The sequence below is a fragment of the Phasianus colchicus genome, chromosome 22 (assembly GCF_987193195.1).
Source record: "Phasianus colchicus chromosome 22, bPhaCol1.hap1.1, whole genome shotgun sequence".
NCBI classification, from domain to species: Eukaryota; Metazoa; Chordata; class Aves; order Galliformes; family Phasianidae; genus Phasianus; species Phasianus colchicus.
In genome coordinates this window covers 7,343,019-7,357,388 of record NC_143457.1, presented here as the reverse complement: position 1 = coordinate 7,357,388, position 14,370 = coordinate 7,343,019, and the positions used below count along the sequence as shown (strand labels likewise).

Sequence of the window (14,370 nt, the reverse complement as noted above, 5' to 3'; positions counted from 1 at the left end):
GGCGGTGCCGCGCGGGGCGTGCCGGTCGTTTCCGTCTCACCGGAAGTGCGCAATCGTCCCGCGACCGCAGGAGGGGCCGCCGCCGCCGCCATGGTGCAACTCGGTGAGTGGCCGCGGGCGCAGCCTGCCGGACTGGGAGCGGCCCGTAACCGCCTCGCGCTCTCCCCGCAGGTAGCCGCCTTCTGAAGAGCTATCGAGGCGGACACGTCGTGATCCGTTTCGCCCTCGGCGGCTGCACCAACCGGCCCTTCTACCGCATCGTAGCGGCGCACAGCAAACGCGCCCGGGACGGGAAGTACCTGGAGCAGCTCGGCTGCCTCGACCCGCTGCCCAACGCCCACGGCGAGAAGGTGGCGGGGCTCAACCTGGAGCGCCTGCGGCACTGGCTGGGCTGCGGCGCGCAGCTGTCGCGGCCTGCCGAGAAGCTCCTGGGTAGGTGCGGGGCGGTGGAAGGGCTGCGGAGTTGGTCCGCGTAGCTCAGCGTTCCTCGTTGCAGGCCTGGCGGGGTTTTTGCCGCTTCATCCCATGACGATAACCAACGCCGAGAGGCTCCGGCGGCGACGGCGACCAGCGCAGGAGTCCGTTGTGCCCCCTGCTGAGGGCGGCTCGCAGGAGCCCGGAGCTCCGGTCTGAGAGGCGGCGCGCAGCCCCGTGTGCGCAGTGAGTGCCCTCCTTCCATGCCTAAGCCAACATTAAAGCGTGATTTGCGCACTTCTTCCTGTGCATGTGCTGCTCTCTCCCGACTCGGCTCTGAAAAGTTAATTTGACATGCAGCAGCTATGACGGGGCCTTCCCAGCTATCGTGGAGCACAGAACCACACCAAGAGTCACAGAGCTTTCCCTAAAGGCACATTAGCAGCTTTCATTTGCTTGCAGCGCTTCTCACGTTTGATTCCTTGGCTCCGATGCAGCCCTAGTGCAGTTTGGTGATCTGTGAGCAGAGGCAAACAAATGAACTGCATCTGCATTTCTGTTTTAGTTTCCCCAGAGCAGTTCTGAACCCGTTTGTTCTCTTAGAAGCACAGGAGGCTTCTGTCTCTGAAGACAGTTTAAGAGGGAGGGGATTTTAGCAGAATAGATGTCAAACTCCCCATTCTTGTAAGCTTGGTAAACATTACTCACAGAAGAACATGAATTTTCACTCTCAGGCTGTGATTTCCTGTTGGCTGCTCTGTTTGTTATCTTTTGTTCAAGGAGACCATTGGATTCCTAGGAAAAAAAGATAGTTACATACAGCTTATATACATGGCAAATACTGCATCATCTCCATAGCTGACTTCTCAGTCTGCCGCTTGAGTATGCTAAAGTGTTTTGCATATGAACTAGTCTGACTAACACTGCATACTCTCTTCCTGCCCCTGGAGTACGCGCATGTTGTATCAAAGAGGCAGACTGACAAAGACGTCACCTTCATATTTTCTGTCAGTTATTAGCACTATTTGGGTTTGGGATAATGATGTTGCCTTTCAGATCTAATCTAAAACTCCCTGCTGGGCATCTAGCAGCAATCTGCAAGCACAGAAATTCTCATTATCCCAAAGAGTTACCATTTCTGTACAGCGTATTTTTGAAAGGAACAAAAAAATAGAGTAAATGGGGCTTTTAACATGAAGAACTGCTTATATAATGTATATCTGCAAATCCAGCAGCTTATGCTCTTGTCTTGTGCCCTGAAATCTCATTCTAAATGCAAACCCACAAGCAGTAGCACCTTCCTGTCTGTTAAAATCTCTGCTGCAGAAGCAGCAGCTTGAGGCAGAGGAAGAGCCACAACTGTTTTCTTAGTGAACATCAATGAAAACCTTCCTGGCTGAAAAGCCAGGTTAAGTGAAGCATTGTCTTGCAACCAGAGGTACAGACATTTTCAATTTAGATAAATGGATGCACGAGGTCTCCCTGGCATTTCTATTCCAGAATCATACAATTCTCAAAAATATTTATCGTAACCTGTGCAACCCACGATGTTGTGATGTTATAGCAACAGCTCTGCAAAAGTCTCTCTCTAAGGCAATCTTCCAGACTGAGGAAGGGAAAAGATAATTTAAGAAAGCCACCTCAGACCTGAGGACAATTTCTTCTTTTTTCTTTTCCAATTAAGTGCATCTTCGATTTAGTACATGATGATTACATGTTAGTACAAAACAGTGTTTAAAGTAACCCTTAACCCTTCAAGCAGTTCCCAACAGAGGCTTTGGGTGTTTGGGTTTTTGGTGTCATTCTGAGTGCTGAAGGACTGTTGATTCTTCTTACAGTCCCCCTATTTTTTTTTTCTCCTGGAAAATATCTTTTTCTTCATTTAGAGATTCAGCAGAAGTTTCAGTTATTCGGTCCTCTTTTTTGAGGCATGGCAGAAGTTGAATGAACTACAGATAAACTGAAATGGTTACATCTAGCTTAATCACAAACATGAGCCAATTCATTAGGTACTTCTTCCTCCCTCTCCCCATTTTCCCTTCTTCTGTACATGTCGTATAAGTACAGATATGAGCACCCACAAATCACTTCCATTAAGCAACCTTTAATTTTTATTAAGTCATTATCATTTAAACTTTATAAAGTCTAAACTATGGCACAGCATGGTATCACTTTCTTTCCTCAACTCTTCTCTCTTACTTCTAACCAGCAGCCCATAGATTTAGACAATTTGAAGAGTGCATTCCAGAAAGTAAACATTGTATTGCAGCTCAGTTCAGCAGTGACCACACCGTAATTTCTGTAAAACACAACATGTATGACAAAGGAGGAGAATAAGGAAATAAGTAATTCCTGTTTTTTGTTGTTGTTGTTTTGTTTTTATGGATTTAGTGCAACTTCCACGGAATTCTGCACCATGGTGACATACGGGACACCAACAATATCACTAAAAACCCAAATTAAGACACACTGATATTGAGTTTAAAATAGAAAATGTTACATATATTCAACTGTGCAATGCACTTCAGCATAGCAATAGTTTTATAACTATACGTAAATGTATTTCCTACTCTTATTTACAGAGGGAAGGAGCGACAAACGTAACCATCAAATATAACAGAATATCCCAAGTTGGAAGAAACCCACAAGGATCCTTCAGTCCAACCCCTGGCTCTGCACAGCACCACCTGAAATTCAAACATTATATCTGAGAGCACTGTCCAAATGCTTCTTGAACTCCGTCAGTTGGGCTGTGACCACTGCTCTGAGGAGCCTTTTCCAGTGCTGGAAAATACAATGATATATACATATTGACATATAGCTTGATAAATACATTGCTTTTTTTTTTTCCTTCTTTTGTTTTACTCTCTTTAAATATCCGTGTTTGCAACAAAATCATCTGAAATCCCAGCTGTGTAGAAAAGGAAAGCATTCACAATCCACTCAGTGCAACAATACTGTCTACAAAACTTAGGAGGAGAAAACATTTTGAGAACACCCCTTCAGTAGGAACAAAACGATCATTTTTGAGTTTATAAGTTTGCTAAGACAAAGAATTAAAAGATTACACAGCAGACCAAAAAATTTCCACAGTCGTCTCTTTAGATTGTTGGAAATCAGATGCTCAGAAGTGCCAAATGTGCTGCTCATACACCAGGTCCAGTTTCATCCCAAACGTTTTTAGAGATAAGATATCCCATAATGAATTCTGCATGACACAGGTATTCCTGCAGGTGTGACAGTGAGCCATGCTTTCTAAACCAGAACAGATGGGATCAAGATGAACAGTCATCAATCTGACACTCGTTTGTCTCTGAATGCTTGGCTTCATAACTTCAGAAGTGTTCCTCCAGGGAAGTAAATACCAAAGAGCACAGAACTTATCACAAAAAAAAGTGGAGAACTGATAATAAAAATGAAAGGTTCTTACACACTGTACATTATTTTAAGCACTACAGTGCACCACAACAGCTAAAGATTATGCAAGTTATTTCATCTTGATATTGCACATCACACAAAAATAAACTTAGGTGAACAGTCAAAAAAACTGAAAAATGAATGGACTTCCAGAAAAAACGCTGCTTCTGTCCCTACTAGATAAGAACAAAAAGAGCCTCTAAAGGGATGCCTGCACAGTATTCCTAAGCACTAGAATACCCTTCACCCATGGGAAACCTTTGCACCCTACTGGAATATGAACACAGACTGACAAGAATCCTATAAATGGTTCTAGCTTACATGTTTTCATTTTTATTCTTCAGTATAAAGACTCTAGCGATTACCTGCAAATTGTGTAAGATCTCAGGCATTTAATTATTCTGGCTATGGAAGGTAGTAAGAGTTTCCACAGGTAACAGAACACCAGTCCAAGTAATAAGTCTTAGTAGTTTCACAGAGGTATGCAGGTGTAGCTCTAGCTGACAAATCACTACTTACTAAGCAGATTTTAAGACATCAGGAGGTACAACTGTATGAAACATAAGGATGATGTGCCAGTGGCTTCTGGCTTTCACATAAATGAGTTCTCTTATATTCTTAACCTAATTGTAAGAATAAACTTCTACCCAAGGAAACCTGGCTCACAAAACCCCTTCCTATCCATCAACATAAGCCATTATAGCGTCAGTTAAAAGCCTAACATAGGAGTATGCGCAGATCAGAAACCATCACTGTGGACCACAGTCAGAACTTACAGAGCAGGGTTTGGAGCCAGTTTCATCCCACAGCAACTTCTTGGAGCAGTTCTGCTGGCTGGAGCTTGGTGCACATGGAAGCCCAGCCATGGGCCTTCACAGAGTACTTGCATTATGCCCTGAAGTTCTGAAAAGCCAGGTCAGGGCCAGGTTTAACATACGGAAGGTGAGACCCATGTGTTGTCCTCAGTGCTCCCTGAGGTCCTGCGGGAGTTGTAGCCCTCAACAACCAAGGGCCAGGCAACTTCTGCTCACAAAGCTGGTGGCACACCATGGCCCTGGTTCTCCCACAGCAATGGAGCCCCACTGCTTACTGCCACCCACGACATCGGGATCCACCTGCCTGAGCACTGGTCTTCTGGGTCCCCCACCTCAGGCCAAGAAACATCATCCCTCCTAAGGAAAAATGGCACTGTATGGCAGTTGGAGAGAAGGTCCCACACTGCCACCAATGGTTCCCACTGATGTGACCACAAGTCCTGTAAGCATAGATCAGCTTTTACCAACTTGGGAAAGATGCACAGTGCCAGGCACTGCCCTCCCTGCAGGCAGGGGAAAGTTCACAGAAAAGATGTGTGCCAGTTTCACTGGTTTCCCATGCCCACTATCAGCACAGTCACCCACAGCCCACCTCCAGTTGCTGCCATCCTAAGGGCACATGAGCCCACCTTACCATGATGGTTGAGGACAAGAATGGTGCAAGTGAGGTAGCCAAGGGTACAGAAGCTTCTCCCATTTATTGGTCCTGCACACAGGGAAGGAGCGGGCTCTGCTCCTCGTTGGGTGGCAGCTCCTCAGCAGACAGGGTTGGCTCATAGATGACACAGAGAGAGGAGAAGAGGCAGCCCAGGAAGGACACCAGGCTGGCAAAGTACATGGTGCCACTGGCACTGCCCACAGCTGTCGTCAGTGGCCCCATGGCCAGGGCCACCAGGATCTGCGCCAAGAAGTACTGGCAGCTGAGTAGGGAGATATCAACACCCATCCCACGCCGTGTACCCTCCATGTGCGAGCCTGCAAACTTCAGGGAACACAGTATGAGGAGGTGTCACCAGGAGCCCCATTCCCCATCCTGCCTGGGGCTCACCTCACAGCTCTGGTAGTAGTCGCAGAGTAGAGAGTAGGGCAGCGTGCAGAGCGTGGCAAAGAGAATGCCATAGGTCGTGCACAGTGACAGCACTACGTAGATATTTCTGGAGAGCGTGGCCAGCCCAGTGCCCAGCCCAAAGGCCAAATATGCAATGAAGTACAGCGTCCGTGTGCTGAACCGCTCCTCCAGCTTCTCCAGTGCAGCTGCAAAACAGCAGTGTGGAAGTCTGCAATGAACCATGACTGTCCCTTGCAGTTAGCAGGACTGCACCTTTGGGTCCCACGGCCCAGACATTGGGGCAGCCACAGCTCAGCAGTAACCATCACAGCTTTGTGTAATGGCAGCTTGCCACGCAAGCACAAAGACAGACGCCCAGTGCTGGTGGTGCATTATACCACGATGCTCCATCAGAGGCACACAGGCACTGAATGGCACTGCACCCAAATTATGTCTATGCTGGCTGCGCGTATTTCTAGATTCAACATACATTCAAAATGTCACTCACGAAAGGAACTATTTTATAACAGAAATGCGTTATCACTGGACTGCTGCCCTCCTCTGCTGTCAGAGTAGGCTACACTAAGTAGCACAGATAACATGGTGATAACCCTGCCACATGGCAGGCTATGTGCAACATAAAAGCCAGAGTTGTTACTGCAGAAATATCGCTTAAGGAACAGGTCTATCTTTCTGATAGGAGTGTCCAGGATGACTATTACTCAGTACCTGAATAGAAAGCAGCACTGAATGCATAGATGCACATTCCCCAGCAGCCCATGGTGACCCCAGCGTTGTACTTCTGATACTCAACTGAGTTGTGAGGGGCTTTTGGATTCCCTTCAAACACTACTTCTCCCATGAAGTCAGTGTAGAAGAGCAACATCCCCTCGAATGAGAGCCATCCTGAAAGAAGCCAGAAGTAATCCATTAGGACTGCAGATTATCATTCTCCTCTTGTAAACCATGAATACTACAATACAAATCACAGTTGGAAACAGTTCATGCAATGTATTACATAATGTTTAGCCACATTTAGCTCAGACCGCTGCTCTCTGTGCATTATGCTGTTTGTCAAAGATGCTCATGATTTTAACTATCAAGATTTATCCTTTGAATTCATATATGGAATCCTATAGGCTTAATGCTGGCCATGGGCCACTGGTTTAGCAAGAAAGAAAAATCAATCATAGTCTGAACTGCCTGGCTAAGTTTCACACAGTTGCTCATTAGATATTAGTTCCAGATGCTGTTGTCATCCTGCATTTGGTTGCAGGCACTCCTGTAGCACTGCATTCTGTGCACTCTCACAGCCTGTTCTGTTGCCCCTATATACATGGTGTCAAAGGGAGAAAACTGAACGCTCATCTCAAATGTAAGCAGGAAAACACAAACAATCTTGTAGAATTCTGCTCAGCAACTTCAGTTTCAAAGCATTAAAAAACCATGTTGTTGCAATTTAAAGTTCTTAGTTCAGTGTTGTTTCTCATTCTAGCACAAACTCTCCATTTAACAGATGCACTGATCTAAACCAAAGTTATTCCTTTTCTAAGCATGTAAGTTTTACAGTTCTAGGGCTTTTTTTTTCATCCTTTTTTTCTCCAACATTCTAAGAAAATAAATAACAAAGTACCTTACTGATGAGTGTATATGGAACAAACTATGTTCTCTTCAGTTTGCAGCCATTGCAGAAATAAAATACTTACAAAGAATCACACAACATAAACTACATCATGGTGAAAACTAGAATGAACTTTCTCATTACCTAGGAAGTGGTTGATGCAGAGGTTACGAAGAGCCCTGGGCATGTGGCAGATGGTTGAGCAAAGAAGTCTCATGGAGAGTGGTTGTTCAGAGGTCTCGCCTGATCCATTCAACTCACTCTCATACTTAACACCATCCAGCAGGATATTAGCAACCTGCAACATAAGAACTTCCAGGTCAACAGACATTAAGAATAATCCAAATGACCTTTGAGCAAACCTACGCAATATTGTGCATCTATCTAATGATCTGAAGGTTAAACTCTGCTGCTCAGTCGTTCATCGGGGGATTAAGAACAGTGTATTCAGCTAAGAATGTCTGCAATTTCAGCCTTAGAACAAGTGTTAAATGGCAGCACTGTGCTATAGCTTTCAGTGTACTTGAAACAGTACTCTGCACTGTTCCAGAGTATTTGGCAACCATGTTCAGACACTAGCATAGGGAAAGCACAAATTTCATTTCTGTTAATATAAGCTGTACCCACAGTCAGGTGAATTTGGTCCCTGAAGTTTTAGAGATAGTAAAGTAAAAGTGGACAGTTTTAACTGAAACACACTGTCACTGCTCACAGCCTTCAATGGCTGATTTCTACAGGCACAGCGCATACAAAATCCTGACCCTAACGAAGTCTGCTCTCACAAACTGAGAAGTACAGCAACAAACAAACAAACCAACCAACCAAGCAAAACCAAAAATAATTAAACAAAAGAAACCAAACCAAACAAAACCTCTTCCCTCTCCCTCCCCAAAGGAAAAGAAAAAAAGAAAAAAACTAAACAGAGAACAGTTTACCTCATCCTGGATCATAAAAAAATGGGTCAGCATACAGAGGTCTCAGACATTCCAAGTAATCACCAACAGTGGGAGGTGAGGTCAGAGTCTTATCCCTGGATAAAGAAAACCTCACCTCCCTGATGAAACCAGATGCAATGACTGCCATAAGGAGAAGCTCATGGGAGATTCCTATCCCTGGCCCTATCTTGCAGGTATTTCTGTGGAAAGGGAAGATACAGGCTCAATAAAAATGTGTCCTTTTCTGCTCTCACATGGTAGCTTCCTAAGCGGTGAAGGAGAGCTAAAAATGCTAACCTGACTTTCACACATGGCCTGAAGAGGAGGGGCTTCCATATCTGCTCTCTTAAACAGGCAGATGACAGATCATTAATGAATTGTAATTCATACACTATCCACTATTTTTCCAAAAAGTCACTGCAGGTATTCTGCTCCCCCAATGACTTTTATAAGCAAACTGTCACGAGCAGTCTTTAGCAATGAATTTGTGCACTAAACATTTAAAAATATAGAAAGAGATTAAACGAATGCTTGGGTTTACGTGGTCATGTAATTGATTTTCTGCCCTTACCTGTTGGCTGAAAGTTACATTTCTTCTTCTGCTACTTTCTGGACAATGTCCTGTTACAATATCTGGAATGGCCAAGCTCTGAGGTCTTTTCAGGATGCCTGATGACCGTGGCTTTATTGTATCCAAGGAGCCCACCCTCAGTGCCTCTCCATCAGGACCCGGAGTTATACGCCTCTCCCCTTGCTCCAGAATTCCATTTTCTTGTTGGTAACAACCATCTGGCACCCGAGGAAAGCTGACACTGACAGGCTGTCTGGGCAAGCTAGCTGGAAGTGCTAAGTAACTACTGTGCCCACCTGTAAAACAGTCTATAAGCACACTGTCAATATTTGAAGTCCCAAATGACGATGCAAACTCGTTAATTCCTGTCAAGGAATTGTCTCTGCTGACAAAACTGCCATACTTAGGTGTGAGTGGGCTGAGGGGAGAAACGGGGCTTGTAAAACTTGCATATAAGTGAGCTGAGTTATGAGAAGCAAAGTTTTCACTTACACCCTCTTCAAAGAGAGGTGGAGAAGGAGGGAGAGGAAGACTTGGACTCTTCATCACCTTTTTCTTCTTGCTAAAGGACCCTAGGGGTCTTTCTGGAATGCTAATTAGAGTCAGCACAGTAGTGATAGTCAGTATTATTGATGTGAAGACATAGATGACACGCAGTTGCCCTCCCACAGCTTTTCCAAAACTGGTTTTATCCCAATGTATTCCTCCAATAACATAACCAAAGCCACCTCCAAGACCTGGTGGAAAAACAGAGCTGAGATTATCTTCTCTAGCCAATCCATGAAGTCAGTAACAGCACAGTACCACTTGTTTAATGATTTATGAGAAAATCCAACGTGCTACCTGTTTTATCACTTAATGCCTTTTCAACTCAAATGCAGTAATAAACACACTTATCTGCACCACATGAACAGTCTTTCTGTACAGACAATGTACAAAAGCAATGATATAAATAATTTTAAATGCAAGTTCTTCCTTTGCTGAGGACAAATCATTTTACCTTCAGTAATTTCAGTCCATAAGATAGAAGTGCTCAACAACCTCATGGCAATGCCTTGCAATCAGTGTGCCAGGACTGTTTTTCTAAAATCTATTTTCTTGATTCACTTAGAACACAAATCTACCTGTGTCCAAGACAGACCTAATTACTTCAGAAGAGTAGCGAGCTCATTATTCAGCAGTGTGTCAAGTGTACAAAGTGCCACTGCATTACTACAGATAAACAGGAAAATTGTGATGCACCAGCTATCACTCTCACTCTTCATATGGTGAAAGCTTCTTTCTTAAGAACATGTCAAAGAACACAGAACAGTCTCCTGACAGACAGGAAAACTAGACTAGGATACTACAGCAATAAGAGAGCAGAGTGCATGCTATAAATACTTTGCTCTCCAATACAGCAACCAAAAATAACCCCATTTCCCACACTTGTGATAAGCTGAACCTCCTGCCTGAGGGGTTATTTTCATGGGGTTAAAAAAGACACAAGGAATCTTAAGACACAATACAGGACTGTCTTGTTTGACTTTTGTCAGCCAAAAAGTCTTTTGCTTTCAAAGTTAATTCTGGCTTTCTCTTACAGGTATTCAGCTTATGCTTATGCAAGAAAAGACCAATAATTTACACTCTGCTTTCTCACAACAGGGCTTTTTGGACTCACGTCATCCAGGAAGCATCAAGGAAGTATACCTGCTAACAAAGCATGGATGTTGAGGCCCCTGTCTTGATCCACTGGGCTGCATACATCCATCATGTAGGCATGGCTGGGATTGTCTGCTGAATCTGCACTGAAGTCCATGAGGACAACACCACAGACTGTAAGAATGATCCCCCATTTGTGGTTATTCACAGTGTCAGACAAGGCACTCCCAATATCTCTGCCATTCAGCATAAGTGAGAGTCCAAACAATGCACCTGGGAATAAGAACAAGTTGAATTAGAACCAACCAGCTACTTCTAAACAAGAGAAACTGCATCTTTCCAAGTTCTCTAAAAGCATTTTACTACTCAAACAGCCCTGCAGTGAGCACTGTTGATCCTGTTTATATCATCACAGACCTAGGAAAGTACGTGGATATACATAATCTTTTCACTGTTAAACCTTACAAGTACCTGGAGTTGTGGCCAGTCAAAGGAGAACACTCCTGACCTTCAAAACATCACTCCTTCCAACTGTGAGCAGACAGTGGATCTCCAGCTGACAAAACATCATTACCTCAGTGACACTCACTGTCTTCTTCAGACCCACAATACTCAACTTGAGAGGCCCACAGCTACATATCATAGCAGAGAGATGCATTATCTTCTACCTTACAATCATTTCTACAATACGCACCTACTGCTAAGACCAGAATGAAAGGTCTTCTCCTCCCAAATCTTGATGTGCATCTGTCACTCCAAGCCCCCAGCAAAGGTTGTAGCAGGAACCCTAAAAAAGGAAATGACCATTACATCAAATTCTTCTACAAGCCTGTTTCACAGGGGGTTTTAAATGAATAAGTCTGAAGACAGTTAAAGGCAGGACACCATGGCACAGTGTTATCTCCAGTCAGCGTCAGTCACTCTGACGTACAGAGTTTAGTGCCTGGCATTTCTCACACTGGGGAATGGATAGTGTAGTGCACCACTGTTCATCCAGGACTGCTATGACAATGCAATTCACTTTGTCACCAGCTGAAAAGAGTACAACAGCGTTAAGCTCCTTACCAGCTATTTTCCTTACACTCCTTACATTGGAGATCTTTTACTAAATTAGCTTGGAAGACAGCAAGAATAAACATGCAAGTTGAAAAGGTACCTGTCTGTGAGTAGGGGCCTATCTACTCTCTTCTTCTGAAGCACATCCTAGAAGGACAGGCAGAAAAAAAAATCTCCAAGCAGCCACAGCCACCCTATGGTTCTTCCTGTAGTAACAGATATACTCCCACCCCAACTCTGCTAAGTAATCCAATGAGAGTAACAGTAGTGATTAAAGCCTTTAATCACTGGAATACCTCATTTGCTCTGAAAAATTCAACTAGAAAGCAAAATCACTACTTTTTAAACGCATCCTGTGGGTGTGTCTCTGTATATTTCTTTTCACAGGGATGTAAACGTATGCACCGATTTTTTCTGCCTTTTTTTAGTACATGAACTCAGTAACAAAAGCTTACTTACTCTTGCACAGAATGTGACACACTGAGAAGCTACTAAAAGAACAGACCTTCTGATCATACCAGGCCCATTTCTGGTAAGACAAAGTAATTATTTTCCATCCAGTTATCTAAAGCTATGGCTAATACTTCTTAAACGTGACATCACAAGGAATATACTTCTAGTGCTGAGGCAGAGAAAACCATATATACTCCCCGCAGGGCAGAATAAAACAAGAGGAAAGGAACAGTGTGCCCAAAAGTTACCTAGTATAGGGCTGATGAACCACACCATTCCGTACAGCTGGTCTGGCAGCCCCATCTGAAGCAACACAGGTGTAACATAGGCTGTTTCCATGGCATAGCTAAACTCAAGCCCAAAGAGAATACACCCATTAAACAGGAGTTCCAGGAAAGATCTCCGAGGCTGGAGATCCCCAAAGCCAATCAAGTCAATAGGACATGGAGTATTTGGTGGTGGCGGTGGCGAAGGGCGGATGAATTTTCTCCTTTTCGGATGTCTCTTGAAGTTATTAGCCCGGTGACTTATGTGCTGTGTGACTGACCCAGGATAACCTGGAACCTGTGACCTCCACGTTTCCTGAGAAGCCACACTTGGCAAAAGTGCAGCATCGCTGGCAGGAGGTGTTGCAGATGGTGGAATCATCATGGCTGAGAGTCTGGAAGAAAAATAGCTCAGAATAAAATGGTTGAAATAAGAAAAACTTTGTGGAATTTCCTTTACTGAAGTTCAGGCCATTTCTGAGTTATTTCACATATTGAGTACATAGTGAGTAGAATCCTGACAGATTGAACTCCAGACCAACAGCGCCATGAGATACACGCTGCTCTCACCTCCAGCTTAGTGCTGCATTCTTATTTCTGTCCTGGCAGGACACAGCACTTCCCAGCCATAGCACAGTGCTCTGCTGGGACACAGCAGAGCCTTAGGCTGTTCTCAATGTACACCATTACCATTAGAGAAATACTGGTTGTTCCTTCCACACCATTTTTTAAAAGCATAGGGCAGGCAAGTTCAACCCACTGCCTCCTGCTGAAGGACAGGTCACACGCTATTAAACAGCGCTCCTTTCCCTTTTATTTCAAACTGCAATGAGTTCAAAGACACGACAGAAGGAAAAACCAAGAGCACAAGTTCTTCTGCCTCGCACACAGAGGATAGCAAACTCAAAGGAAACGCAGCAAGGAGCCCCTCTGGCCTGACCTTGCGTGTCTCCAGGGATGGGGCATCCACCACCTCTCTGGGCAACCTAGGCCAGTGCCTCACCACCTTTATTTTAAGAACTTCTTCCTTAAATCCAATCTAAATCTCTCTTTCAGTTCGGAATCATTTCCCCTTGCTCTGTCACAGCAGACCCTGCTAAAGGCACTGCCCCCTTCTTTCCAACAGCCCCCTTACATACAGACTTCTCGCAGCCTTCTCTTCTCCAGCTGCATAGCCCAGTTCTCAGCCTGTCTTCATAGGGAGTTGCTCCATCCCTCAGAACATTTCTGTGGCCCTGCTGTGGATGTGTTCCAAGAGGTCCACGAATGACACCTGTCATAACAGCAGCCACACACCTTAACCTGATGGGTCTTGGGGACATGTGACACCTACCTGCACAGCCATGGTGTGCCACGAGCAGGGACACAAACCCACTCACTCCTGTTGGCCCTGCAGTGCTGCGCAGATCCCCCAGGCTTCCCACCACCAAACAAGCCAGCCCAGCCCTGAAAGATGTCGATCACAGTTTACAGGTAGGCCATACCCTCAGGTAATGTCATCAATCATCCCACAGCTGTGACGGGAACTCACCCAGCAGAAATCAGAGGGGCCTCCCCGAAAACGCACCAGCGGACACGGCGGTCCTCACAACTGCTCTGGTCCTGCTACCACGACGGCAATTTGGAAAGCCGCAGTTAGGAAGCTCCTCGCGGCACACAGCCGGCGCCGCAGCACAGACTACACAAACCACGGACATCCAGCACGGGACTTTCGTGCCATCCCCGCGAGCCGCCGCCCCGGTGACGCCCGGAGGAAACGCGGGCTGTAACGCGGCCCTGGGCGGCCGCGGGGCTCCGGGAGCGGCACCTCCCAGCCGAGCGCGGCGTTACGCAGCGCAGGGCCCGGCTTGCAGGCAGCCCGGCTGTTGCCACACCCCCGTGCAGCATCCGGACCTCCTCGGGCCCCGGCCATCGGCCCGGGCCGGATGCCGACGATCCCCGTCCCCGGCAGCTGACGCCGCCCGCTCGCGGCCCGCCCCGGCTCCGCTCTCAGCCCGGCGCTCCGCTCCTACCGCGGCGGATCGCCCGTCCGCCCGAGCTGCCGCAGGCCCCGAACGGATCGCTGCCGTCATTATTCCTACGGAGCACCGCGCACCGAACGCGGACATCTCGGGCCGGACTCCCGCCGCCTCA

General features: G+C 45.9%; 2 protein-coding genes across 16 annotated transcripts in view; one reads left to right on the top strand and one right to left on the bottom strand.

Annotated features, from left to right (window-relative positions):
- On the top strand, positions 1 to 3,262 carry MRPS16 (mitochondrial ribosomal protein S16). Its single transcript, XM_031613629.2, has 4 exons — positions 1 to 103; positions 172 to 432; positions 497 to 660; positions 2,997 to 3,262. The coding sequence occupies exons 1-3, from the start codon at positions 91 to 93 to the stop codon at positions 631 to 633; spliced, it is 411 nt and encodes a 136-aa protein (XP_031469489.1). The 5' UTR covers positions 1 to 90; the 3' UTR covers positions 634 to 660; positions 2,997 to 3,262.
- A 92-nt stretch (positions 3,263 to 3,354) lies between these two features.
- The window catches only part of SLC45A1 (solute carrier family 45 member 1), a 36,031-nt gene continuing 25,015 nt past the window's right edge, over positions 3,355 to 14,370 (bottom strand). For 5 of the 15 annotated variants that reach the window (XM_090123219.1, XM_090123221.1, XM_031613618.2 and 2 more), the window contains 8 exons: positions 12,220 to 12,632; positions 11,157 to 11,249; positions 10,511 to 10,735; positions 8,822 to 9,558; positions 7,460 to 7,613; positions 6,424 to 6,600; positions 5,695 to 5,900; positions 3,355 to 5,628 (listed from right to left, as the gene is read on the bottom strand). In XM_090123219.1, coding sequence (XP_089979345.1) covers positions 5,344 to 5,628; positions 5,695 to 5,900; positions 6,424 to 6,600; positions 7,460 to 7,613; positions 8,822 to 9,558; positions 10,511 to 10,735; positions 11,157 to 11,249; positions 12,220 to 12,622 — 2,280 coding nt within the window. In that variant the 5' untranslated portion in view covers positions 12,623 to 12,632 and the 3' untranslated portion in view covers positions 3,355 to 5,343. Of the gene's footprint in view, positions 5,629 to 5,694; positions 5,901 to 6,423; positions 6,601 to 7,459; positions 7,614 to 8,821; positions 9,559 to 10,510; positions 10,736 to 11,156; positions 11,250 to 12,219; positions 12,633 to 13,376; positions 14,366 to 14,370 lie in introns of those variants that run through there. The other 10 variants (XM_090123215.1, XM_090123217.1, XM_090123216.1 and 7 more) reach the window with 10 other exon arrangements.

What these genes read in the sequence shown, in the direction of transcription:
- MRPS16 (XM_031613629.2), top strand. An exon ending in GCCTGCCGAGAAGCTCCTGG is followed by an intron (nt 433 to 496) that starts GTAGGTGCGGGG and finishes TCCTCGTTGCAG; the next exon opens with GCCTGGCGGGGTTTTTGCCG.